This window comes from Balaenoptera physalus, assembly GCF_965194825.1.
Source record: "Balaenoptera physalus genome assembly, chromosome: 4".
NCBI lineage: Eukaryota > Metazoa > Chordata > Mammalia > Artiodactyla > Balaenopteridae > Balaenoptera > Balaenoptera physalus.
Genome location: NC_138891.1, coordinates 71,204,203 through 71,231,692, shown reverse-complemented (window position 1 = coordinate 71,231,692; position 27,490 = coordinate 71,204,203). Strand labels below are relative to the sequence as shown.

Sequence of the window (27,490 nt, the reverse complement as noted above, 5' to 3'; positions counted from 1 at the left end):
CATCAGCCTGGAGAAATTTCTACCATGTCAGGCTAATTGTGAGAGCCCTTAGCCATTATATGAGCAGTGGCTGTCAGTGTTATAACTCCTAAAGACATAACATGGGAAGGATTGTTCAGTTTTTCAGAAATATGTATTTTGAGAAAATTATACATTTTAAACATCAAGATGTGATTTTAAGATAGCTGGAAACTATTTTCTAGATATAAAGTTTCTTGCAAAGTATATCTTTCTCTTTATTCCCTAGCACAGTGGTTCTCAAATTTTAGTGCAAATCAGAATTACTTGGAGGGATCTTTAAAACAGAGACTGCTGATTCAGAGTATCGGATCCAGTAGGTTTGGGGTAAGGCTGAGAACCTGCATTTCTAGCAAGTTCCAAGATAATGCTGATGCTCTTATCTGCAGCTCAAACTTTGGGAACCACTGGTCTAGCACTTGGTAGGTATTTGGTTGATTGAGTGCTTTATTGAACAACATTGGAGAATTAATGGGCTGGATTGTCTTCTCTAGGATGAATTTCAAAGATATATGAGGAAGAAGGTAATTTGCCTCTACCTAGCCACACTGAAGCTTCCTGTAAGCAAGAACCCAGAAGAACCCCTGGTGACTGACTACCACTCCTTCATAAACCAAGCCATACTGAAGCCAGAATTAAAAGTAAGTGAATTTAAGAGTACAATGTTATGGCATGTTTTTGTTACAAGAAAATAATGTATTTATTGGATGAAAGTTCTGAAAATCACACTGCTGGGCTGGGAATTACAGCTACCTATCAAGGAAAGTGAGAGCTGCATGTAATAAACAACCCTCACCTCCCCTGATGGGCTTTACTTTGTGAATGACAACTGTTCTATTACATTTGCAATTGCATTTGCAATGTATCCAAGCGCAGAAAATCAGGTATGTTTGGAACCACTTGGAGAAGAGGTTTCAGAAAGTTGGGTAAGTCCGAATTTTCCTCAGCATTCATCAGGATCTGAGGGAAGAACACTGATTTGTTAAGTACTGTGAACTGAAGTACGGTTCCTGTCCTGACCACACCATAGGTTGCTGGAAGATAGCAACACCTGCTACGACATCCATCATACGTTTGGACTGGGTCTGACCGGTGGAGAACAAGAGGTCAGGTGGGGTTTGTGGTACTCCTGGAGTAAACTCTGCCAGCAGAAATGGAGATACCACATCACTTATGATCAGTGAATTGTTGGCATAATGTTTCATCAGCTTCATATAACCCCAGCTCATTTACTGGCATCAGAGAGATGTCCTAAATTATTCTCATCTTAGGCACACTTATTAAAAAGAAAAGACTGAAAGAACAGTACAAGCAAATAACATTTGATCTTTTCTCTCAGATTATAGAACAGTATTCTCTGTGTTGTCTTTTTTCTTTCCTCAAAAAATCTTGAGTCATTTCATAACCATCAGCATCTTAATCCTCCAAATCCTCTGAGAGACAGAAAGACAATATGCTGATTGCATTTTACTATGGAGAACCAGCCCTGGAGAGAAGGATTTTGTTTGCTCAGTTAATTGTGTCATTCATCACTGTTATTTACAGAACCTAGAACAGTGCCTGATTCATGGTAGAAGCTCAATAGATATGTGTGGAAGGAATGAATAAGTAAATGCATTCATTGATCTGTGAACTAAACTCTAATATGCCAGGCGTTTCGCAAGGCACGAGGGATCTAAGGATAAATAAGACTTGGTCATCGTCTCAGAGACATTAACTGACTGGAAGGAAAGAGAGACAAAGAATAGTGGTACAATTATGAGAACGAGATCTATAGATGTCAATAGATTAGAAAATCATAGTACAATAGTAGCACAGGAAATTCTTAGGCTCCTCATTAACTCACAGTGACCTAGAGTCCCTGCTTCCCTCATCTGTAATTTGAAATGGCGAATCCTGGTGACTCTGAAAGTGAACCATTGCAAGCCTTCCCAGGAATCTTAATAATCACCTTCATTTCTTGCCCAGTTTTAGGGACAAGAAGAAGGCTCTGCCTGACCGTCTTCACAGTTAGTCAGAAACAAAAATTCTCAAGCTAAGAAGCAATCTGGTACTTAAAATACAGGTTCTTGGGTTCTCCTCCATAATTCTGATTTAGTAGGTAGAAGCTGGGGTAGTGGTAAGAAAAGAAACTGCATTTTTAGCAAGCACCTCCATAATTTGTATTCACACCAAGCCTGCGAGCTACTGATCTGTTATTGTTTTCAAGTTTTCCCTCTGTCTGAGCGCTCTGCAAAATGAACCAGGCATCTAGATTATGACAATATTACAAAGTGCCTTAGAGATGGTATCATTATATAAGATTTCAGATACAATGCTTAAAACACTGAAATACAAAAAGTTTTCAAAGTCATTAAAAACATATTGGTTTAATAGCATTAAGCACAGGACATTTAAAGGATTGATCTATTTAGGAAATCTAGTTGATAAATGTGGATATACTCTGCCTAGGAAACCGTTTCCACAGGAAAGATTTCCCATCTGTGTAGCTACCTCATGTTTGTCCTTATTTATCAAGTGCCAATCTTTAATAAACATCATACATAATTAAATTTAAATCTGGTCCACACAATAAAGAACTTGACAATCTAATAAGCAAGACACAGAATATAGTTTCCCAAATATGAAGACTAGAGGAGACAATCTACTTAGAAACATAGAGTCACATTTTATTTTGTGGGTTTTTCTCTTTGGAGAGTAAAGAAAGCAAGTAGAATATGGAACATTCTCCCCTTCCCCCACCAATTTTCCCTTCTATATTTTAGTGTAAGACTGAATGCTTTTTTCAAAAATTAATTGTGATTGATTGGTTGGTTGAATGATAGCTTATCAATTTCCTAAATGAATTCGAGCTTGCTTGCATGAAAAGCAAGGACCCAATAAAAGAAATAAAGGAAGAGGGATACACAAAAATCTCTGATCATGAAAAGCTACAAAATCTAATACAACATCCTCTTTCAGGCTTCATAGCAGCAAGGCAAAGAGAGAAAATGCACAGATGTTCATAGTTCTCACTTTCCGGTAGCAAAAAGCAAATCAAGACATCAGCTGTGATAATTTTACTCTGGAGAGAAATTGTCAGAGGGCATCAGGAAGAAAGCAGGAAAATTATTCCAGGAGGTTCCCTGCCCCTACCTTCATTCATTCATGAACTGAACACAACTTGCCATCTTAGTGCCTGTCCCAGACAGCTCCATAGACACTTGGGGTGATTCTCTTACTGCAGGGACACAGGGCCCTATGGAAAATATACACCTACCTCATCCCTCATTCATCCAAGCTGTCTTCCTATTAGGACAGTTTTTAAGTTGAGTGACCCTTCATCTTTTCTCTCAGCCCACCTTTATTTAGCTTATATACCTTTGCCTCCTTTATTTAGCCTCCTGAAGGAGCACTTTCTGGCAGTAGAGATCCAGGCACGTCCTAATCAGGGGTTAGCTCCAGACCAATTGCCTTGTTGGTAACCCAGAACTCTGGAAGAAAAAAATTTTGATGGCTAAGGTTTGCTAATCTCTCTAATGGGAATACTCCAACCATGGCTGATTTCAGTGTGACATTGCTGAATGTGGAGCTGTGAAAGTGGTACTCATAATTGGCTTGGTGATTCTGCAGGACCAAACTTAATTCTCAACACTTGTCACACCACTGAGAAAAAAGCCATGCCTGTTAGTACCAGAGGAAAGAAATCTGAGTGACAGCAGCAAAAGAGGGTGGATTTGCCATCAATGTTTCAGCTCCAAGCTGGTGGAAGCTGTTCCAGGAGAAGAGAGAGAAAAAAGAAGCAAGAGGAAGGCAGGGGAGAGAGAAAGAGATTAGGGCTGCTACAAAACCCTTTTCTCTTACTCCTCAGGTCTTGTGGGAAGCAAAAGTCAGAAAAGAAATTGTGCCTATATACCATGACCTTTTCCCCTTGGAAAGCTCCATCCTTAGAATACAGCCCACATATAGATACTCACCCATCAGATCAGTTCAAGGAAGGTTTGGTTGGAGTAGAAGAGACAGGCTTTACTCATTCTTCTGGAATCCAATGAGATTGTCTCAAATCTTAGCATTTGGTTAGAAGTCAATAATTTATGTAAAAATATAACCCATGGTTCTATGGCTCTGAGTCCACTGAAAGTATAAAATCACTTAACTCTAAGGCCTTGTTTCAGGCAAAACCTTATGGTAGCAAAAGTCAGCCTAAGTCTTGGGTCTCCCTGGAGATCCTGGGATTTCTCCATCCCCACCTCCCCCCAGATGCCCTCCTGGTCCTCTACTTTCTGGATCTTCATGCCTGGGAATGCTCCAGGCAGTTTCCCCAAAAAGCTGATGAGAAGCACCTCACTTAGCTCACATATAAGGCATGAAACCCTGCAAGAACTTGAGGTTATCTGAAAATGTGCTTTAGGAAATGAAAGAAATAGGTCATAGATAAGAACTAATGTGAAAAAAGAAAATCACTTTTGTCCTTTGTAAAACAGATCCTCTCTGTACAAATTATAAAGTATAGAAGCAGGTTCAAGTACTGCTAAAATAGGAATTTTTTCCCCTGAAAGCAGTTTCTCAAAACATGCCTATCTTGCTATTATTATTATTTTTTAATGGGAAGGCTCTAAGACCAACATACCTGTTATACTCTACAACCATACCCAAATCCCAGCAAGTGGGTACCGTTTCTATGCATCTGTGAATTTCTTAGGTCTCCCTTCCTTTAGAAAGTGGGTATGTTAGGGGAGTGAGGGATTAGCTAGCAAAATCACCTGGGAACTTTTTTCAAACTCTAATAAACCTGCTCCCCAAAAATTCCACAGTTCATGGAAATGGGCCATGCCAGAATCCTCAGGCTTAGTATTAACTGTTTGGAAAACTACAGGCCTCCCTCCCTGCCAAGGCCTCTATTGGTGGCTTATCAGAATGGAAGCCGAGCGGTCACATGCAGTTTGAAGATGCTCACCAGTGATTCTGACATGCTCCTCCTGCCTCTTTGAGGACCCCCAGCCTAGTCTTCACCATCTGGAGCCTAAAGGGCCTAGCAGAAAACATATTCTCAACAATTATTTGGTGAATAAATTGATAAATGGATGAATGAATGAACAAATAATCAAATTGAAAAGAGATAGAGACCATCGCCAAAGAAAATATTCCTAGTCATTCATGCTTGGTTTTTCAGAAATACCTTCCAGCAGGTTTACTAATATCTTACGGTTTCAAGAAACCTCAGTGCTCCTTCAAGCACAGCTCATAGCCAGTGCAGAAGTGCCCTTCGTAACTTCCCCTGTTAAGAAATTCTTCAATCTCTTTGGAGAGGGACCTTCTACGTCCGAAGCAATTATTCCCCTAATGAATGGTTCTGAATATTAGGCAAGTCTACTTAATTTCATTCTGACTATTTAGTTTTGTGAGGCCGCCTGGAATAATTCTAGGGCTTCTTTTTTCCCTGCCAGCTCGTCAGATTTTTAAAGTCAGGGCATGTCATCTCCTTTGTTCCTTGGAACTTTGCTCATGTGACCCAGCTTCAAACCTCATATTCCTTCCGGCTGCTCAGCCATTGGCCACTGTCCCTGAAAATTCTGCTTGGCTTGTGCTGAGATTGAGATGAGTACACAATTCCCTAAACATGCAATACTTTTTGGCAAGAGACAATGGAATAGATGAAGCAGCAAGGGGGATACCTGTCTGTGATTCAAACATGGCTGTCAACTGAAAAAAGAACGCACAACCTAAAAGTTGAGAATTATGTTTATTTGCCAGACATTCTGAGGACTTCAAGCCAGTGAGACAGGACTCTCAGATCTCTCTGAGGGAATGCTCCAAAGAGGCAAGAGGGGAGGGGAACCAGGATATATAGGAGTTTTTGCGATAAAGATCAGGTAGTCAGAACTTCAAAAGATTACTCTTAATTAAAGAAAACCAGATATCTCAAGTTAAGGAATATAGTGCTTTTCTATATATGGGAAGATGCAAGAGTCTGGGCTCCCCAAAATCATTCCTTTGATATGCACCTCAGCTATCTGGGGCCAGTATCCTGTGTTTTCTCATTCTGAGTTTCCTCATTCTGAGTTTCCTCAGGGTGCACCATCAGGGGTAGGTGCAGCAATTGACTGCTAGATGGCGGGCATCCTGTTTCTATTCTGAATTCCCTCAGGGCTCACCATCAGGGCTGCTGCTGTAATGTGATGGCTTAATGGCTGCAACATTCTTTGTTTACTGATATGGCAGGCAATAATTTTTATTCACATGGCCCAGATGTGCTCTAAAGAGGATCATCTTCAGGCCAGTATTAATCCACTGGATCTCTGTCCTCACAAGAGCTGAGCCCCTCTCTCTTAATAGTAACATCAGAAACCGTCTCACCAGACAAAGAAAGACAAAGATCACTGGGCATTTGGCTTGCTCCTTTCTAAACGGACTTCTACAGCTTGTGTGCTGCTGTAGTTCTGTAAACTGTGCTTTCAGCCTTGTTAGGGGAGACAGTATTCTAGTCATGGGTCACAAAGATCCTCATTAAGTAATTCCAATATTTGGGGAACATTGTCTGAGTCAGACACTGTGCCCCTAGATGTTAGAAAAGTAGAGTTGAGAAAGCTCCCTCCCTGCCATTAAATAAGCTCTAGGAAATTTGAGGAGAAAGACACGTAACTATATGCTACAATTCAAAGAGGTATGTGCTGGTACTAAGAAATGAAGGGTTGTTTGAGGAAAGAAAAATACGTAATTTTGTCTACAGGAGTGGGGAAGACCAAACACAGCTGCCACTTATTAAGAACTCATCATGTTCTAGGCATTTGTGTTAAATGCTTACTTATTTATACCATATGCTACTAATAGCAATTTTATTAGGTAGGTATTATCAAACACATTTTATAGGTAACGGAACCAAGGCTCACTCCTCATTCATCCATTCATTCATTTAACAAATCATTCTCCAGTGCATTCTGTGAATTAGGCCCTGCTTTAGACATTCAGAATATCCCAGTGCCCTCTAGAAGCTTACACTACAGTGGAGGATACAGTCTATTGTTCGCATGTTTATTAACATGTAAAAATTAAGGTGTAACTTCAGATTATCAAATACACTATAAAGAAAAATGAAACAGGTTAAGTAGATAAAGAAAATCTGAGTTGGGAGATCAGGGTAGCTATTTTAAACAGAAATGTTAGGAAAGCCTCCAATAAGACCATACTATTTAAACAGAGGTCTGAATGAAACAAGGGCATGAGCCATGCAAAGGTGAGGGGGAAACAGGTTCCAGGTAGAGGGAGCAACAAGTATAAAGTCTTAACTGTACCCAGGTCTGCTGGATCTCAATTTTCTCAGCCACTGAAACCACAGAATGCATCTCAGGGCTTGGTGGAGCTCAGGTTCTTTATGTCTTGGCCCAGAAAGAATTCAGTGAGAGGCAAAGTGATAGATAGGAGTGACTTATTAGTATAGGACACTTGTGAAAGATACAAGTGGGCAGGCAAGAGGGCTCCGCCCTGAGAACTTAGTGGGCTACATTTTTTATAATCAAAGGAAAAGTGGAGAGGGAGAAGAAGACTACCTTCTTCCTCATTCTTGAGTAGACATCAAGCTTCCATCATCAGCTCCTCCTCCGTGTCGGGTGGGGGGAGTCTTCTTGTCCCCACATGGTCAAACTGGGACTGTCATGGAGCTATTCAAATCAGTAGAAGGGGAGTACCATATGCTAAAATATGGTAAATTATCTCAGGTTTCAGTTTAATGAGGGTCTTCTACTTTAGAATGTCACCTTTCCCCGAAATTTTTTTTTTAGTGTGCCCAGAGGAGCATGTCCTAGGGATCACTAACTTACTGACCTCAACCAGCAGGAGGCAGACGTCATTGACTTGTATAGTTTTGTTGTGAGCTTTTTTGTTAAGTAAGCCTGCTTTGTTTCATGAGTTAAGCAAGCCTGCTTTATTTCACGATGTTCGGATTGCTTTCTTGAGTGATATTAACTTACAATGGTCTCCCAAAGTCCCCTAAAGTTCCCTCTCTATCTATAATCCCCTAGTGGGATTTCTAAACTAGCTTTTTGATTATCCTACTCTATCCCTATTACCACCAGACTCTATTATCAGATTTGGCTCTCAAAGGCTAAGTAGGCATTATCAAAGTGAAAGATATGGGGAGGTTTTCCAAGGAGAGAGAGCGAGAGAGAGGGAAAACGAAGTTTAGGATTCTGAGAAGTTCTGACACTTGCCAACGATAGGTTATCTCAATGGATTCTGGAAAAGAATCCTGACCAGTAAAGTGGCTTGAGTTATGATCTCTTCCCAGTGTGAGGCTTAGGGACTTCTGAAGTCCCTAACGGAGTAGCACATACTATTTGACCTCACTGCTTCCCAACATCTCTGAGCCATGGTGTTTTCACACATGAAGTCAGAAGACCTTGGTTTGAGTCCTTGCTGACCCTTGCAAGCAATAATTGTGTTTGGAATAGCATGGCTTAGAAGTCAGACAAACTTGGACTCAGCTCTCTGTCATAGACCAAAGGTCCCTCAAGCAGATTTTCACCATTGGTTTTTACTGAGGCAGAGTGTGAAGTGGAGTCATAGAGACCATGGTAGGAAGCCTGGCTCTGCTTCTTTCTAGTTCTGAGACTCTGGAAATTTACTTAGTTTATCTGAACTTCAGCTTTCTTTATAATAAAAATGATGATATAAAATCTCACAGGGATAATGTGATGATTAAAGGGAAAAATGGATATAAAGGGTTAAATGGAGTTTTTGACATTGTCATCTCTGCTTAAAATTTATATTGTCATGATTAATATTAGATATGTGCACCTTTGTCGAAATACCCACACTGAATAGTTCTTCCCATTGGCAAAATGGGGATATCAGTTTTTTCCTTTGTTTCTTTTTAATTTTTAATTTAGTTTTTATTTTATATTGGAGTATAGTTGATTTACAATGTTCTGTTAGTTTCAGGTGAACAGCAAAGTGATTCAATTATACATATACATATGTCCATTCTTTTTCAGATTCCTTTCTCATATAGGTTATTACAGGACATTGAGCAGAGTTCCCTGTGCTATAAAGTAGGTCCTTGTTGATTATCTATTCTGTATATAGTAGTGCATATATGTTAAGCCCAAATTCCTAATTTATGCCCCCTCCACCTTTCCTCTTTGGTAACCATAAGTTTGTTTTCGAAGTCTGTGAGTCTGTTTCTGTTTTGTAAATAAGTTCATTCATTTCATCTTTTTAGATTCCACATATAAGTGATATCATATGATATTTGTCTTTCTCTGTCTGACTTACTTCACTTAGTATGATTATCTCGAGGTCCATCCATGTTGCTGCAAATGGCATTATTTCATTCTTTTTTAATGGCTGAGTTATAGACTATTGTATACATGTACCACATCCTTTGGACTATTGTGATGATTAAATGAGAGAATCTTTTGTAAGAACTTTGTAAATTGTAAATTGCTATGCAAACACAAGGGCTTCTTTTCTTTAATTTTTATTTTATATTGGAGTATAGTTTATGTACAATGTTGTGTTAGTTTCAGGCATACAGCAAAGTGATTTAGTACATGTACATATATCTATCCTTTTTCAGATTCTTTTCCCATATAGGTTATTACAGAGTATTGAGTAGAGTTCCCTGTGCTATACAATAGATCCTTGCTGATTTTCTATTTTATATATAATAGTGTGCATATGTTAATAGTGTGCATATGTTAATAGTGTGCATATGTTAATAGTGTGCATATGTTAATCCCAACCTCTTAATTTATCCCTCCCTGAAGGCTTCTTATTGTAATGTACATATGTGTGGATTTACAAAGTGTTAGCCGTGAAGACCATATACCATCTTCCACTTCATTGGCTCATTCCTTCATGTATTCATTGAGTTCATATGCTAAGGACCTGTCCTAGGTGTTGGAGATACCAAGGTAAGATAGACATGATCTCCAACATCAAGGGCAGTCTAGAATGCCTGAGAATTCTAGGAATATCTTCATATCTGTGTCTTTTTAGCTGCTCTTAGAATAAAATCAAAAATTAAAAAAAAAAAACTCAAAATGCCTTTTTAATTTCATTTTGATTCTTGAGTTGTACTATACTTAAGACATATTTTAACCAGAAAAACAACTTTGTCCATCACGTACTAACTTTCATTTAAAAATATATTAGTATTTTGAGATTGGCACGTTAATTTTTGATTGAAGGCATAAAGTCCCTAAAGGGTAGAGAAGGGGATTCTGCTTAGTGTGGCCTGTACTCACTTATTAATATGAGCATGTAGGTGTGACACTAACAGATGATCAATCTCCTACAGAAGATTAGTGTGCAGGCCAAATGCCATTGAGGTTGAAATCCAACCCACATGGAAGCTGCTTGTTAAACAGGTAACTGTTTTCATTTATTTTTGAAAATAAACTTTTGTTTTTTCCTCTTTTCTTTTTAGTACTCAGAGAAATCTTAAGCAAATGGATACTTTGATGTAGACAAAAGTCTGTGTTTTGTGCAACTTTTTTTTGTTATTCCCGCCGACTTTAGTTTATGCTTTTCCTGTCTATTGAGGTTTTCTTTTTTATTATTATTTCGATAAATATATATATTTTTATACCAGGAATTCTAACTGGTCCTTTTCAATAACCACTTGTTTTAAATTCAAATCCCTTCCCACTGTGAGGGACAGATTCCCGTTTCATACTCTCCTGTTTGTTTGTTTTGTTGTTTTCAGTGTTCTATGGTGGTTGTGATGGGTGGGGGGAGTGGGGAGGATTGTTATCATTTCATGATCTCTTTGAGGATTTAAAAAAGTATTATTTTGGTCTTTTTCGTACTGTTCTATCACTCTATTATATCCATTTTCTTGAGAGTGACTTCTTCCTTGGTTGGTGTTTTTGTTTGTTTGTTTTAGAATATTTTCTCTGTATGCTTTGAAGTTATTGCTTTCGGTAAGCTCAGCTTGGGTGGGACTTACCTTCTTTCATTTCTCTTCCTCTCTGTGCTCACTTTCCCTTTTTGGTCGTTCTTATTAGTCCCCATGTATCCCCAGTTCAGAACTAGGGCCTGTGTTGGAGGTTTGTGCTCTGTCCCTTGGGGATCTGTTAGATGCAGGCCCTGAGCTAGCTTGGGGCTTGGCCAAGTTCACAGCTGCACCATAAACTTGCCTCTCCTATTCCTCCCTCTGCTGGTGAACCCTTGCTGGTTGTGACTTTTCTCAGCCTCTGCTCTGGGGCAAGCCTGGTTTTGTCCCCTGTCACTTGTGGGACACTTATTCCTCCTAGCATTGAGCTCCTAGTCATTAATCTCCAGTTCTTGTATGAAAACCAACAGACGGATCAATCAGTCCCCACTCAGTGCTGCGTGTTTCTAGTCTATTTCTAATCCACAAAGATGGTCATTTTGGTTTTTAGCGTGGCCATTTTTTAAAATAAATTTTTTATTAGACTTCTTTTTTAGAGCAGTCTTAGGTTCACAGCAAAATTGATTGGAAGGTACTGAGATTTCCCCCATACCCCATGCCTCCACATATGCACAATCTCTCTTACTATTAAAGAAGCAGGATGCTTTTTAAACTTCTTATTCAAGTACATTTTCAAATTACCAAAGATTCTTTCAAGTGTCAATTTAGTCTATTTTGAAAAGAGTGTTAATATTTTCTGGCACTTATTAATTAGGCCTTTAGTAGAAAAAAAAAGTAAAACTATGTCTTCACATTTGGTTTCAAAAGAATATTGAATAAGGGAACAAAACTAATTAGGATGGTGTTGTTTCTTCTACAAGAAGTATTTAACCAATTTTCTACTGAGTTTATACAAACTCGAAATCGTATTACCTCAAATGTGTAATATACAATTAAAGCATTTTATGCCAAACAGACAGAAGAGCTATAATTTGTAAGAAAACATGTTGCAATGGAAATAATAAAAACATTAAGGAACACAAGCTTCTTTAACGTACAAAATATATCCAAGGGTTTAAGAAACTTTTAAGATATATCCTATTAACTTATTAACCAGATGTCAGTTCATTTTTAGGACTAAGGTAGAAGTTTATTTAATATATTAGAGAATTATAGAAAGTAGAGGTAAGAAAAAGCAGCACTGGTTTTAGGTAATATTTCATCTAATTCATAATAATTATAAAGAGCACTTCACCAAGAAAAGAATCCTTGCTTTGCTCAGATGGACTCTTTATTCAAGCTGTGTGTAGGTCATGTGACCTTCTCTAGCTCCCTGGGGTTTGCCCTCTCTGCTATTATTATTAATAGTGAAGTCAGCAAGGCCAAAATGGGGACAGTTGAGGGAATTTAAAAAGTTGAAGATATTATTAAGAGACCAAAAATACCTTCATGGATGACCATCTTTGGGGCTGGTGATAAATTCTGCCCATGATTTTCACTGCATCTTTGGATAAGATGTTTCCCTTCCCTGCGTAAGACTACCCTCTTTGTTCAAGGGAAGGTCCATGCTGACTTGACTGACCCTCAGAGGATCTTGCTAAGACCTGTGACATGAGAGTATGTTATTTTGTAAATGAATGACCTGGATAAAAGTGGAATCTTTAATTTTCATTGTACAACTTGACTACATCGGCAGCATGTGATTACATGAAAAAGAAACCTGCAATAAAAAGTTCAAGACTGAAGTTTGTTTTTAAAAGAGTCTGAATCATGTTTCTCCTCCATGGTGGGTACATCTGTTTAAAAAGGTAAATTGTTAGATTTTGTTATTGGTCAAATATTTTTGAAAATTCAAAATAAATAAGAACGATCAATTTGTGGACATGGCTCTGAGTGCTTAAAATAAATTTGCTTCTACTATATCACATTTTATGTGCTTGACATTGTCTCTACTGAAATTAATGGGGTTCTAAGTGAATTCTATTGTTGTATGTTGTAAAAATGGAAGAAAAAATTCTATAAAGAAATGACATCATCTTGAGTGCCACTATGGTCCATGCAAGTAACCCAGATGCTCTTCTCATACCTTCATAGGTTTTAAATCTATGCTGCGTGTTTCAAGCCTTTACCCTCACTTTGTGGCTCTCTCAAGGTTACATCGAATACTCAGTGGCCATCATCATCTGTTCTCTCCATTGTCTTAGTGTGTACGATTTGGGACAGGTAAGAACAGAAATCATAGTTGGATTCCATTTAGCTTCTGGCTGCACAAGAAGCCAAACCTATGGCCTTTCCAATGACAGCAAAGAGTTGCTTTGTTAAACATAAGTCATAACGAAAGAAAAAGCAAGGGCTTACTAAATATGGGACCTCAGGAGGAGGGCTTCAGGAATACCAGGTAGATTTAAACATCTTTGCAAACTCTGATTATCAACTGATGGCTGCACTGAATACAATGTTTAGAAGGACTCTGAGGCTGTGTCTGAGCATGGTGGGAAAGAAAACAGTGATGGATTAATGATGACAGCATAGTACCTCTCCGTCTCTCTTACCATCGCTGTTCATCTTATAGCCATTTAAAATCCTCCTTTTAAAGAAAATCAGTCTTATAAATGGTATAGCAACACATTCAGAAGTGGGATCTAGCTGAATATTACTTACCACAGCCCTTCTGAATCTCATTTTCTCACAGCATCTTTCTAGAAAATGTTCTACTACTTTGCTTAAGATGCATCAAGCTAAATTATGAGGCAACATCCAAAGCATGTCTCACTGTATTTGTTGTATATTTTTGAAAACTGAACTGTGAAATTGGCTTTTTAGACACAGGGAACAATGGTACTTGTAGCCACCTGTCAACTCTATTGAACTGTTGAAATCACCTAGTTTTCTCAAACTTCATCCTGCATCTAGAGAAGAGGAAACTAAGATTTCCAGGGGAAACAAACAAGGGAGTTTGTTCAGGTCATAAAGTGGGTTTGTGACAGAGTCAGGGCTTCTGGCTCCTCATAAATGAAATTCTATTGCATGTGCAATATTTCCCTAGCAGAAAGCACTTTCCAAAGTAGCACGTAGCTGGGGAAGAAAGTCAAACCTACGTGTGAGGGGAGAGGTGAATTCTAGCTATCAGCAGAGTAAAGTCTGGGCCCATGTCAGTAAGGCAGATGTGGAGGCTTTTAAACAAAACCAACTGAAAGAGAACTTTTATTTTTACTCTATTTCAGTCACTCAGCAAATATTAGATCTAAGATTGACTTTTTGTCTGGTTTTAGATGCTACAAATTTTGAGCTATGAAGTGTTTGATGAGAAATGAAAGAAAGGCAATATATATTTAAGGAGTTAGAAAACAGGACCTAAAAATGAAAAGTTAAATCAATGGAGACACTTTGAGCTAGAGAGTGAGGACTAGAAGGGCTTTGTTTTATTTATTTATTTGTTTTGGTTTTTTGGCTTTTTCTTTTTTAAAAAAAAATGAGTGCCTAGTGCGTTTCTTCATGAACAAATTTAAATCACAAAAATATTAACAGTGATCAGTAACCTGCCTCTGATGGTGACAATTCCTTTCTGTCTGGCTGCCAAGTCAGGGGACAGAGTGACTGTCCCTCTGGTGAATTCTGAGCATTTGAACAAAAGAAGGAAAATAAACACCAAGACAATAAAAGATCTGGCACTTTCTGCTCAGCTACAATAGGAAAGAAATTATAGTGTCCCAAACTTTTACCTTTGTCATTTGGTAGAGGTATGTAATGTGAAGCCCCCAAATCAAATTTCTAGTTCCTGGGTTTTGAGAGATCTTTGTTTTAATAGAATAATTTGATACCTACGAGCCACTCGTATGCTTTCTGGCTGATGTCAAACATCAGTGAATACAGGTCTTCTCCCATGTGCTTCCCTCTATTGGGAATACATACACACACAATCAATCACCTGAGTATATCATCACAAACCATCTCAGGGTTCTGAGGAAAAATACAGAATGCTCTGAGGACTTTGGCAGGGAGATCTTATCTAGTCAAGTTAAACCCCCCCCCCCACCCCCCCCCCCCCCCCCCCCCCCCCCCCCCCCCCCGCTCACTACTCCTATTTGTGTTACTTGACACTATTTGTTACTTGACACTTTAATGGTCACCTTCCTTATCTGTAAGATATGTGTGTTTGTATTCAATGTTATAGTCAAGAAAAGTAAATGAAACAATGCATCTGAATTACTTGTGTTCCTGGTACATAGCAGGCACTCATCAAATGTTACTTTTTGTTATTGTTATGGCTGTTGCTGTTTTTATTACTGTTCTTGGAGTGGGGAAAGTAGATTATGGAAAGATGGGAGGAGGCACAGAGATCGAAGGGAGGAGGGATAACCTGAACAAGGAAGTAGCACAGGAACATCCCAGGACAGAGCTTCTAACCACCACTGACTCATTTATTGTGTGGCTCTGGGAACTCTTTTCTCCTCCCTGGACTCACTTTCCTCAGCTGTAAATAGTGGAGGTTAAACTCTGTTTCTTTAGGTCCCACCTTTTTAGGGTTCTATCATTTTGCCAGGGCCACCAGTAAGGCATGAAAAAAGGGCTCTTGGAAACTTTAAAACACTAATAAGAAACTTTCTGGCCACTGGGAATGTGGGAGCACGTTTTGGAGACTGGAGTCAATTCCTACAGGACCCTATTAATTTTGGACTAACTAGCCACATAGACTACTCAGTCAGGATGTGGACAAATAATAGAAACCTGTTTAAACTCCCTTAATCATAAAAGGGATATAGATTATAAATATGCACCAGTAGCTCACGAAACCCAAGAACATGAAGCACAGATGGACTTTACTGGGTGGCTGGACCCAGGAACTTGGGTTACTCTTCCCAGTCTCCTATTCTCAGACAAGTATGGAACGAAATACACATATTCTGGGGCCAGCGCTCCACCCTACTCCTCTTCTCTGAAAACTGGGTGTACCCTGAGCCCAGAGCTGACTGCCCACAACTGGTTTGTTCCATGTGGCTTTCTCCTTCCACTGGCACAGCTAGTTGGAACAGGGGGCACCCAACCAGTGAAAGCCAATCCATCAACAGGCGTGATGGCAACATATCTTTTTGCCTGAGATCCTGGAATAAAGGCTTGAAGCTGCTGGTCATACTCTGTTAGGAAAGTGATCTGAAAAATGACATATAGCTAGGACCAGGGTGGCCACTCTTGATCCCTGTGTATGGACAAGCAAAGAAAAAAAAAACTTCTGCAGAGAAAGAGAGGAAAAGAGTGAACCAAATACACAGTGAGACACAGAGGTGAGCAATACACAGTATCCATCTGTATCTTTATGACAAATTTCAGTCTGTCTTTTAAAATTCCTTAACAATGCCCATGTCTTCACTTGGAACTCAGGTATACCTTTCTTTAAGGAAACCTCAAATAAATTTAGAAATTCCTGTGTAGGAGTAGGGGAAGTGTTGTAGAAAAAGTTAGGTTTGATACTATAGGCCAGAGGGCAATGTTCCCGTAAGAAAATTACTTGAGATTCCTGAGTTCCTAAACTCTTACCTATTAAATCAAAATATCCAGAGTATAAGAGGAATTTACACTTTTTAACAGTTTCATAACAGATGATTGTTTTGCATTCTAAAGGCTTAATTAACAGCTGTTACAGAGGAACACACCAAAGGCAAATTCAAGCACCAAGATCTCAAATATATCTATTTATTTATTTATTAATGTCATCACCAGCTGAATGTATTTTTCACTCTTTTTACTCTATCAGATGCACAGAGGTACAAGTTTATATGGAGATTTATTTACGTATTTAGTAATTTGTTTTATCCAAACAGAATTGTCCTATGTGTGTTAATCTGGAACTTGCATTTTTCACTTTATAATATATATAATGGCCATCTACCATTATAAACAAATAATTCTAAATCATGTTTAAAAATAATGGTGTGATATTCCATGGTATACCATAATTTTTTCAAATATTCTCCTCTTTATGGAAAATAAGGGGTTTCTTCTCCAATTTTTGCCACCACAAATATGTTGAATTAAACATAACTACAATATAGGGTAGCCTTACATATTAGTGTTCGCATCTCTTTTTTCAGCAAAACAATCAAAACCAGGTTGCTGAATCAAAAGACATGTATGTTTCGGATATTAATAAATACTGTAATATTATTTTCCCCAAATGAAATAATTCATTCTCCTATCAGCAACATATGAGAATATTCATTTTCCCAGATCCTCACCAGCATTAGGTGTTATAGCTTGACATTTAAAAATTTCAATCTAATACGTTTTTTTTAAATTGCATCTCATTGATGTTTTAATTTACATTTCCCTGATTACTAGTGAGATTAGACACATACTTTCCTTTGTCCAAAAGAGATTTGCATTTTTATTTACTGTCTGTTTATATCCATCATATAGGTGAAAAAGTTTTATTTTTTAGTCTTTTTTCTCTTGACCTTGACTTTTGCTAGATTTATAAAATATGTCTAGTTAAATATGTTTCCTTTTCTTTATGGCTTCTGGGTTTCTTGTTTTGCTTATAAAGTTTTCCTCTTCCAAAACTGGATATTCTTTTTTTTCTATTTGTAATTTTCTTAATATTTATTTTAAAGTTCTTAATGAAATTTAAACATGCAGATTCTACACCTTAAAGAATCCCTGAATGCCTTTACTCAAAATAGTGACTGGCATGAGAATTTCAGACTTGATGGCAATATTGCAAAAGACTTCTTTGAAATGATGACACTAATTCCATTAGCAGTTAGCATTTGTTAATAAAAGCTTATCTGACCCAACCTGCAAGGCATCTTGTAACACTATGCAGAATGGGCCAGTTTCCTGAAACTGTATCTTTGCAGTTTAAATCACAAATCCTCAACAATTAATATCTGTTTAGCACTACAATTTGCAATGGACTCTGACATTTATAATGAATGTGCTTGTATGAGGCTTGGCAAACTGTGAAATGATACACATATGATACACCCTCCCATCACCGAGAGGGAGGGACGGGGCAATCAGGGATGTAAAGCGACTTGCTCACACTCACCCAGGAACGGCAGCTGCAGACCTTAGTCCCAGGTTTCCTGACTCCAAGTCAAGTCGCTGTCCCATTGAGCAAAATCTCAAAGTAACCTGTGAGCTTCCTGTGGCAGTAAATGAGTTTTCAATAATTTTATAACAAAAAGCAGATTTGCAGAGGAGGGCTGGGAGGAAGGGAAGAAAGAGCATCTACTGCCATCTCCAAATCATGCTAAATAAATACATGCTTTTGAAAATTGCAAGAGGGGAAGTGTTGGCAGAAGTGGGATAAGACATCTTCATGCATCTACTCTAGCCTCAAATCATGTCGCACAGCGAGGTTAACCTTGCCTAAGCCGAGAAACACCCCGTTGCAGCGCAGTCCCTTTCTACCGCATTTGGTGCAGGCATGAGCGCCAACCTTGGCACTCAGTTGCATTTCCATTGAACTGTACTGGCTCCACGGGCGGCTGCTGGCAGTAGCACGGAGAGTATCTGGCCTGATTCGGGACTGAGCTGGGCTCAAGAGACACCTGAGTTAATGCCCTCATTACTCATCTCTGGAGGAAATCCAGCCAGAGCAAACACAAGGACACACAGCAACAGATGCCAAATAATAACAGTATGCAAATTAGCCTTGGAAACAGATCCTGGTCCCACCGAACAGGGACTGGAGAAGCCAGAGGGGGCCTAATGAAAATCAGGCAGCGAGCTTCGAAATCATGGCAAGCATCACAGAGCTGGCTTTCTCCTAGCTGGTTGGTTGTCATAGAAACCTGTGTTGGTAGAGTTTCTGAGTACATTAGCTCAAAGAGGATGCTTATATTATCCTACTGTAGTGTTGCTGGGAGAAGTAGAATAATTCAGTTCAATTAAATAAATATTTGCTGAAGATCTACTATGTGATACACCACAGGGGATACAGATAAATACATAGTCCCATCTTTGAACATCCTGACTTGGAGGGGAGACCTGAAAAGAAAACAGATAGCTCTAATGAAATGGGATCTATACACAAATACAGGTAGAAACACAGTGAACAGGACAATTAATTCTTCCTGGGGGTGTTAAGGACTTATGGAGAGGAGATGACATTTGAGCAGGGCTTTATGTGAAGGATTAGAAAGCTTTGGCTAGTAGAAAACAGGGGTAAACATCCTAGGGAATAGCTTGAGTGAAGGCACAGAAGCATGGCAGTTTATGCAGAATGCTAAGTCTGATAAACAAATCCAGCTTTATGCCATCATGAGTTTTGAGAATTACGGTCAAGCACTATTAACTCATACTTCACCACTTCCAAATGTGTTATCCTCTTAAGCTAAGTTGAAATTGTATGACATTGACTAAGAGAGTTTGCTAAGCAAGAAAATAACTTAAAGAAATTTGTAAGGAAGGGTGTTTATCTTCTTAAAGGGCAAAAGCTGCTTTCAAGCACTTTCAGAGAACCTATTCATCAACAGAAAAGACTTTAGAGTCAGACGAACCTGGTTTTATTTTGACTTTAATACTTAGTAAGTAAATGATTGTGGGCAAGTTACTTTAACATTTTCAAGCCCCTGTTTTTTTGTTTTATTGTTTTTGTTTTGCTATGTGTACTTTGGAGGTAATAGCATTTTCATCATAGGATTATCTTGAGGATTAAAAAAAATCAAGCCATACATTCTAAGTGCCTAAAATAGCACCTGGCACATGGTGACTGAATAAAGTTCTAAACTGTTTAAAAATAATAATTTGAGTCATTTGTTATACTCTGGGTATTTCTTCTATGAAGCCTTGGGGGTTTTGAATAAATCTCTGATATGCAAAATAAATCATGTCCTTTTAGAGCTTGAAGGGAAGTTGAGAATAATCCAATTCAATGTTGTCTGTTTACAAAGGAAACGGCTAACTTATAAGGTGAAATGTCTTATGTATGGGTATCTGGCTAGTTAGTGGGTAAGCCTGACCCACCACACAGGAATCCTGACTGAATCCAGTGCTCTTGCTACCAAACCGCTTTCTCACTGTCACCCATCGTTAAAATGAATGCCCCAACAGGCGAGCCTCAAGAAGTCAAGTTAGGGCAATGAATATGTGCCCAGTATCACTTCTTCCACTCAACTGGTCCAAATGATTGAAGTTTAGCTTTTCATGCAAAACTGAAGTAAATAATAAATAGTTCTATATAAATATTAACACTGAACTCATTGTGTTCTCTCGAGAGGAAAGATGCCTAACTTTGTGGAATGCTTGTCCAAGCCTGATGAGATTTATAACATTAAACATCATCAACAAAACAGATAAAAATAATTTAACATCTAAAAAGAAGTTTTACATTTGAATTATGTTAAGCTGTGTCTAAGCACTGTTGACAGTATTCAGACCTCTTCTACTTAGAGTTATCTGAGTAACTGACATCCATACAGAGAGGGGCAGTGCCTTCCAGGGATGCCTCGGCTGGTCCAGCGTTGTACTCCCTCTGGCTCGTGGCGCCCCTGACAGTCAGTTTAGAGAACTCTGTGGACCACATCCCTTCTCACCTCTGTTTTCCTGTCCCCTAAGTCATCCTAGCAGATGCTTCCTCCACTCCTCCAGGCTGCTTCCATTTCCTCTGCTTTGTCAGGGTCATATCTCAGTGAATTCCACCTCAAGTGAATTTTTCCAGCTGATGTACTCAGATAACTGTTTTGTTTTGTTTTTTAACAACAACTTTCTTATTAATCATCGACACTCACTGAGCTCTTACTATAGTAATGAGTACTATCCAAAGGGTTAAGTAAAATAAGCTAAGCCTTAAGTAACTTAAAACAACCGTATAAAATAGATACTGCTATTATCTCCACCTCTGGATGAGGAAAAGGGAGTTATACAGGCTAAATAACTCATAAGTAGTAGCACCAGGATTCCAAACGGAGCAGTATGACTCCAGTCTGCAGAATTATCCAGTGTGAAAACCCACCAGTTCATAAAGGAGGCGATGGCTGTTCCACTTACGATCAAAATACGACCTAAATATTCGCAGGCTCTTACAATGGAAAGCCACTTACAGTTCATACTCAGCTTTGCTTTGTACAGACAGGGCAACAGAGGCACAGAGAACGGGAGTGGTCTCGTTGCTTTTCTTCAGTCTAATCATGCATCCTCAAGAAGGGAAGTCTCGGTTCCTTGGCTTGAGTCCATGCGGCAGCGACACATCACCTTTCTTGGGATTGAAATAGCATTAAACTAATGAGCATATTTGCTGCTGTAAGTAGGTAGTTGAGTGAAGTAAGGGTTGAGGCGGGGGAGCAGGGGCCTGGAAAGTAGACTTGAGTCTTTCCCCAGAGTCAGTTTGGCTGTGACAGTAGGTTCAGCATTTACTGTATTCAGATCAGGTGGTGTTCCGGATATGGAAATATTAGATATTTAAACACTGACTTTGAATCTGTAGCAATCAGTTAAGCTGCACAGCCCTGTGGAGGATCACAACAAAGTCGAGGTTACAATCATTGTAAAGGGCAAAGGTAAGTGATGGGTTCTGCCATCGTCAGCATCGTGGTATTCAGAGTGGAGTCAGTCTCATTTGTTTTATTAGTCAAGGAGAAAAAGTGTTTTCTGATTGAACTGAGGACTGCAGCTAAGGTGAGGTAAACAAGGCATCATAGATGCAAACTTTAAGGAGGCAAGGTCATGAGAATGCTGGCCTGTACCTGCGGGACCCTGAGATTGAGCCCCTCGTTGAATTCTGTACCCTACGTACCTGGCATGCCTCACCCTGGTCCCAGCCCTGATTGAACCACTTCTGTCCAATGTCTGATTTATTTCAAATTCCTTCTGTCCTCCATATTTCACTTACTGGAATGTTACTGGGCAAGCCTTCTTAAGGCTTTGTGATTTCCCCTACTAACAATTCCAAACAGACCTTGCATCATATATTTCAATCTGTTATCTGGAACCCAGGCCTGCATGAGGCTTATAGATGGCTGGCTGGACATTTGGCATTTGCTCTGAGTTAGCCTGGGCTGGGGTGGCCATGACTCTCAGCAAGGAGTAGCTGCACTCCTGGGCAGCAGAAGTTGTCTAGAGTGTTTACGTAGGCCCCAATCCAAGAACAGATTGTGCTACGGGATGTGGGGGGAACGGGGAGGACAGTCAGAAACCCAACCACAGAGAGTAAGCAGCAGCCAAGGGGCATTCCTTCATTGACCAATGCCCTTGAGTGTCTTCGGTGGGCAGAGCGCTGTCTCAGGCACTAAGAGCAAGATGGCACTCTTGTTGCTGAGCAAATCCTTCTCCATGGCCCAGGTATCAATTCCCTAATCCTGGTTCTCTGGGACTCTGCAGTTGAGTGGAAAGGGGCTGGAGCAGGTGAGCATGCAAGGGTAGTTCTTGGCCAACAAGTTGATAAGAGTTCTCAGTTGTTTTTATTGTTAAGTATAAACAGGAAAAGTTCAACTAGTCATGTAAACTTTGCCGTTGTATAGGTTTGCAGGAGCTAGAATCCCGTCTCTTGATTCCCAGAGATATTCTTATTCTTCCCAGAAAACTTTCATTGCCATGCGATGCTGTTCTGATTGATGGAAGCTGTGTGGTGAATGAAGGCATGCTCACAGGTACGCAGTTGTCATGAAGCTTCCTCTTTCCTTCCAACAGCCAGGCCAGATGAGCAAAGCAGATCAGTGTACGCTCACCTGCTTTATACCAATGCTAAGGTATTGAGAGATAGAGGAGGAAGACACACTCAGACTATTCACGCAGATGGAAACCATATATGCAAACAGGAAATGTTTAAGAATATAGGAATCAAACCACAAGACACACGAAACTAGAAGGAAAGACTTATACAACATGGGATCAATGAATCGCCTGATGAGTGGGATGAATAGGATGCTCTGAGTTCAGAGGAGTGTTGGAACGTCATACGTTTGATGCACAGTCTCTTCATAAATATAAGGATAATTTAAACTCCTGTACAAACAAAACACAGCCTAAAACCATCACCTCACAATTGGCAGGAAATAGAGATTTTATCCAGCCCTGTACTCTGTAGATGGAAAACCAAGCTCCAGCTTTCAGTGGGAAGGAGATTGAGTTGAACATTCCAGAAAGGCAGTAAAATAGTTCTGTTCTCTAGAATCATGTTTCCAGTTGATCTCACTGAGCAGAAAACTGGTTTTCTAGTTATGGTTTGAACTATTCTTGTCCTCATTTATACTTTGTACAGTCTATTTGAATTTGGGTAATTAGTAAGGCACTATTTATAAAATATTCTTTAGGCAAAAAAGAAAATACCCAGAGAATCTTAATGAAAGAAGAAGAAACTATATGGCACTACAAAAATAGAAAGTATTGGCCTATTGTGCTTGCAGATTGTTGCATTTTTCTGTTTCCAAATGGTGTAAAGACAGGAAAAAAAAACCCACACACGCACAAAACTTTTTTAACATCACCTAAACATAAAGAGAGGCATTCTCTATTCCTAAATTGTTCAACACAAGTAGATTTCACATGAAAAATGGGTCTGCTTAATTTAAAATTGAGACAGGAAAATGTAGTAAACATAAACATGTTCAGTATAATTACAAAATATCCCTTTAATGTGTTAAAATCTAACTGCCTTGTAATGGCAGTGATGAGGATTTGCATACCGATCATATCCTTCATCCAGAATGTTGCCACAATACCCTAAGTATAAGCCTCAAACCCGAGAAAACTGTGCTCTTCACTCAGAGGCAGCAACTGTCTCACATTCCCAGCAGCCTGCCAACCAAGAACAGCACCCCTCACGGCGACACAGAGCATGGCAGTGAGAAAACAGGGGAGGACACACAGCAGGGTTTACTCCCCTGGGTCTACTGACTTGGGTGACCGTCCTTGCCCTGATTCTCATGAAAACTCAGAGAGTCTCAGAGAAGTAGGAGTGGCAAAAATATCGCCTTTTAACAAATGTGCAAAGTTGACCTAAAATGACCTCAAATGGTCAGTGGTTTTTCTGAGGGTCTATTTCAGGAAAAGTAAAGTCACCAGCATTTATATATATGTAACCTAAGTACTGATCAAGTCAATTTTAGAAACAGACACATAAAATGGAAATACATCTATTTCTTTCTCTTTAACTTCTTGAAATAGATCTAAGTACCAGCACGCTCTGAACACTTTCTTACACATCCTGCCTAGATCCTCCCACTCACGTATGTATTTGTGGAAAGGATCCTGATTGAACAATCAAGTTAGGGTTACATTCCTGAAACTACAACTGTATTTCTGGGCATGTGTCCACAAATGTGACTCAGGTAGTTCCCCATGTGCAAAAATAGTCCTTTGCATATACAGAAGTCTTTATTTATGTAGGAAGAATAGCGAATACTCCTAACATCTCTATAGCAATTTATATTTTTATAAGCAACTTTTATACCTCACTTCATTGTAGCATAAAACAAATTAGACTAGGAACTATTATAATACCCCATTTACAGATAAGGAAACTGAGGTGAAAAGAGACCAGGGTTGCTCAGCTAGTGAGAAAAAAGTCAGAGTTGGAGGTGGCATTGGCTTTCAGGCGTGAGGGACCATAGGCGCAAGGACGATGATTTGAGGGTGGGTTCAGCCACTGCCTTCCTGTTTTGTGTCTCATCACCTTTTCCTCTCTCCTGGTTATTCCCATTCATAGCACATACCCATTGTGGGATTTTTCCTCCTCATCTTCATAACCTCATCCTATTGTCATGAGCTTGGCTGTGCAAGAACCTTAACTTTATTCTACACTTCGTTTTTATTTTGGCTCCAAATGTGGCCATCCTTGAAAGTATGTGGCGTGAAGTATCTGGTACAGGCATCCCCATCAATTAGCAGGACCTCCCGACTCTGGTCTGGCTACAGAAGTTGCATAAGGCACTGGGGAGGGGCATCTGGTCTGGGGCCCACTCCTCTTTCTGTTGCCTCACACCACGTGGACCTTGGGAAGCATCCAGGGCCTATCTACCTGGAAAAGGAGGCGGACCCAGGTGAAGTTGCTCTCAGTTTCTAGACACTTCTAGAATGTTTCCATATCCTAATTTCGTTCAGGTCCCTTCTCTCAGAGACACACGATATCTAAGTTTCCTTTAGATTTTCTTCCAACTCCCAGTCCAGGGTATTGTTTGGTTTGGTTTGGTTTGGTTTGGTTAGGAAAGTAGTAGAGGAAAGGCATGGTGAACAGAAAAGCTTTGTTCTCACTCTCAGGTGGTCGCTAAAATCCATTATCAAATTTATGAATGACTTTCGAAACTCAAAAGCTAGTCCTCTGTCCTTTACTTCTGCCTCCCAAGACAGTGATCCCCTTCAAGATTTAGCTCCTCACGGAGGGGTCAAGAGGCATAAGGGGATACCTTATTGCCTTACTGAGGGGCAATTTTCTCTTGGTAGCAATAGCTAATTTTTCTTAGTTCTCATATGTATATGTACGAGGCACTTTGCTAGCATTTTACATATGTTATTTCATTCAAGCCACAACTCTATAAAGTGGGAGAATCTGAGGTCCAGAGAGGGTAATTTATTTGCCTAAGGTCACACAGCTTAAAAGTGGTGGAGCTGAGATTTGAATTCATTTGTTTATTCATTCATTCACTCATTCAGTCAACAAATGTTTATTAGCCCCTACTATGGAGCAGACGCTCTACTAGGTGCTGGGGATACAACTGTGAACAAGGCAGATTTCTGCCCACATGGAGCTGACACTTTAGTGGGAGAACAGAAAACATGAAAGTAGGTAAATTTCCAACAGCTATAAGTTCTATGAAGAAAATAAAACACCTAAACCCAGGCATATTGTCCCCAGAGCCTATGCTTGAAACTACTGCTCCTCATTCTCTTGGGGATAATTATGGGGGAGAGGGGTAGCATTCACTCTGCCATAATCCCTCCCCTCTCCCTCTACTCATTAGAATTAATGATCTATTTGAATAGTATGTACAGAAGTATGTAGTGATCTGAGTTGGACACACAGGACTTTGCCTAAGTGGTTATTTCACATTTATATCCTGTCAGACAAGCTTATAATCAGTAGATAGATCAGATCTTTTCCTCTCTTCCTTTTTCCCTTTCTTCCTCTCTCTCACTCACTTCTTTCTTTCATTTATTCACTCATTCATCTGTTTTTTCAATAAAATTTCAGAAATGCCTGCTAGGTGCCAGCATTGTGTTTGTGTGTTGGAATCAACAAGACAAATAAGAAATGGTCCCTGCCCTCAAGTAGTTTACAATCTGGTGGTCCCAGAAGTATAAATTAACAAAGACATGACCTTTCAAAACACTGTCACCATATAAAGGCATCTGGCTCACTGGGGACGAAGGAGAGAATCTCCGTTTCACGGCAACCAGAATCTCTGGGTCTCGAACACCAACTGAGCAGTTGACGATGAGTGTCTTTCTTTCTGAAACACTCTCCAGCCTACTTAGCTCTCCAAACTTTTGTAGGCAAATCCATCCTTTCCTGAGATCCCAAGAAAGGCCAAGCACAAGACTCCTTATTAATATTTGAATAATATAAAAAAGATTTGAAAATCATCTCTGTGTAAAAATTCTTTGAGTGTCATCTCTGGAACATTATCTCCAAATGACTCTCTGATTGATCGAATACCTGCCTGCCCCCAATACCATCAGTTGTATGTGTGAAAGTATTCACTAATATTAGTCTAATCATATATTGTGGGTTAATATTCTGTGATCCAAAGGCAGAAAAACATTTGAAATTATCTATAAGTATCTGCCTTTTACAAAGGCTGATTTCAAAACAATGTGGCACAATGATTTGGAGATTTGTCAAAAAGTTCTATCCCTTTTACAAAGCCATTTAGAATGCAACTGATAAATCCACACAATGGATGGATATCAAAATTGTTCTAAAGAAAATGATTTAGGGCAAATGCTTGGCTAAAGGAATTTCCTGAAGAATGTTCGCGAACACTAATATAAATATTATAGTTTCCTGAACCTTAGGACATAAAAACTGTATCAGGGTAGAAGACCAGTTTTGAAAAACCAATCACAGAAAAACCTGGGTAATTGTTTTTACTAAATTCATCCATGCGTCCAGCAAAAAAAAAAAAATATGTATTTTGAACGTATTACATACCAGTAGGGAAAATGATGAATGTAAAAAGTTATATATGTCCAAGTCCTTACCCTCAGTTATTACCTAGAAGGAGAGATAAAACCTAAATTTGTATGACTATAATCAACATAACAGTATACTCAAATAGGAAATATGACATATTATCTTGCTAATTGAATATTTAGCAAAAATCTGATGAGAGTTTAAACTCTAGTGCTTTTTAAATCTGCAAGCCAGGAAGTGTGATTAACATTTTTATTTTGTCTCTGAAACCTATCCTTTTTGAACTCTGAGGTGATATTCATTGTATCTGAAATATCCTGTTGTATATCCATTAGGGAAAGTAGAGGAATAATCCTGGCAAAGAATGGGAGTCATTAACAGGATATGCCAGTGGCCTAGTTTAGCTGAAGTCTGTGTAGAGTAATAACAGCCATGGATGTTCAGCCTGTCATGGCTCTGACCATCCAGCAGGAGAGTTTGAGCCTTGTTAGTAATGGCAATGGGAAAGCTTAAGGATTTTTGAGAAAAGAATGAGATAATTAAAGGGGGCT

General features: G+C 39.2%; 1 protein-coding gene across 1 annotated transcript in view; it reads left to right on the top strand.

The window, feature by feature from the left end:
* Positions 1 to 27,490, top strand: part of LOC309660383 (putative cation-transporting ATPase 13A5) — a 122,823-nt gene that overhangs the window by 21,970 nt on the left and 73,363 nt on the right. Inside the window, 7 exon segments of the mRNA XM_082460975.1 lie at positions 513 to 659; positions 874 to 944; positions 1,049 to 1,129; positions 10,295 to 10,364; positions 12,965 to 13,093; positions 21,297 to 21,369; positions 22,330 to 22,458. Of these exon segments, the coding sequence (XP_082317101.1) occupies positions 513 to 659; positions 874 to 944; positions 1,049 to 1,129; positions 10,295 to 10,364; positions 12,965 to 13,093; positions 21,297 to 21,369; positions 22,330 to 22,458 (700 nt within the window).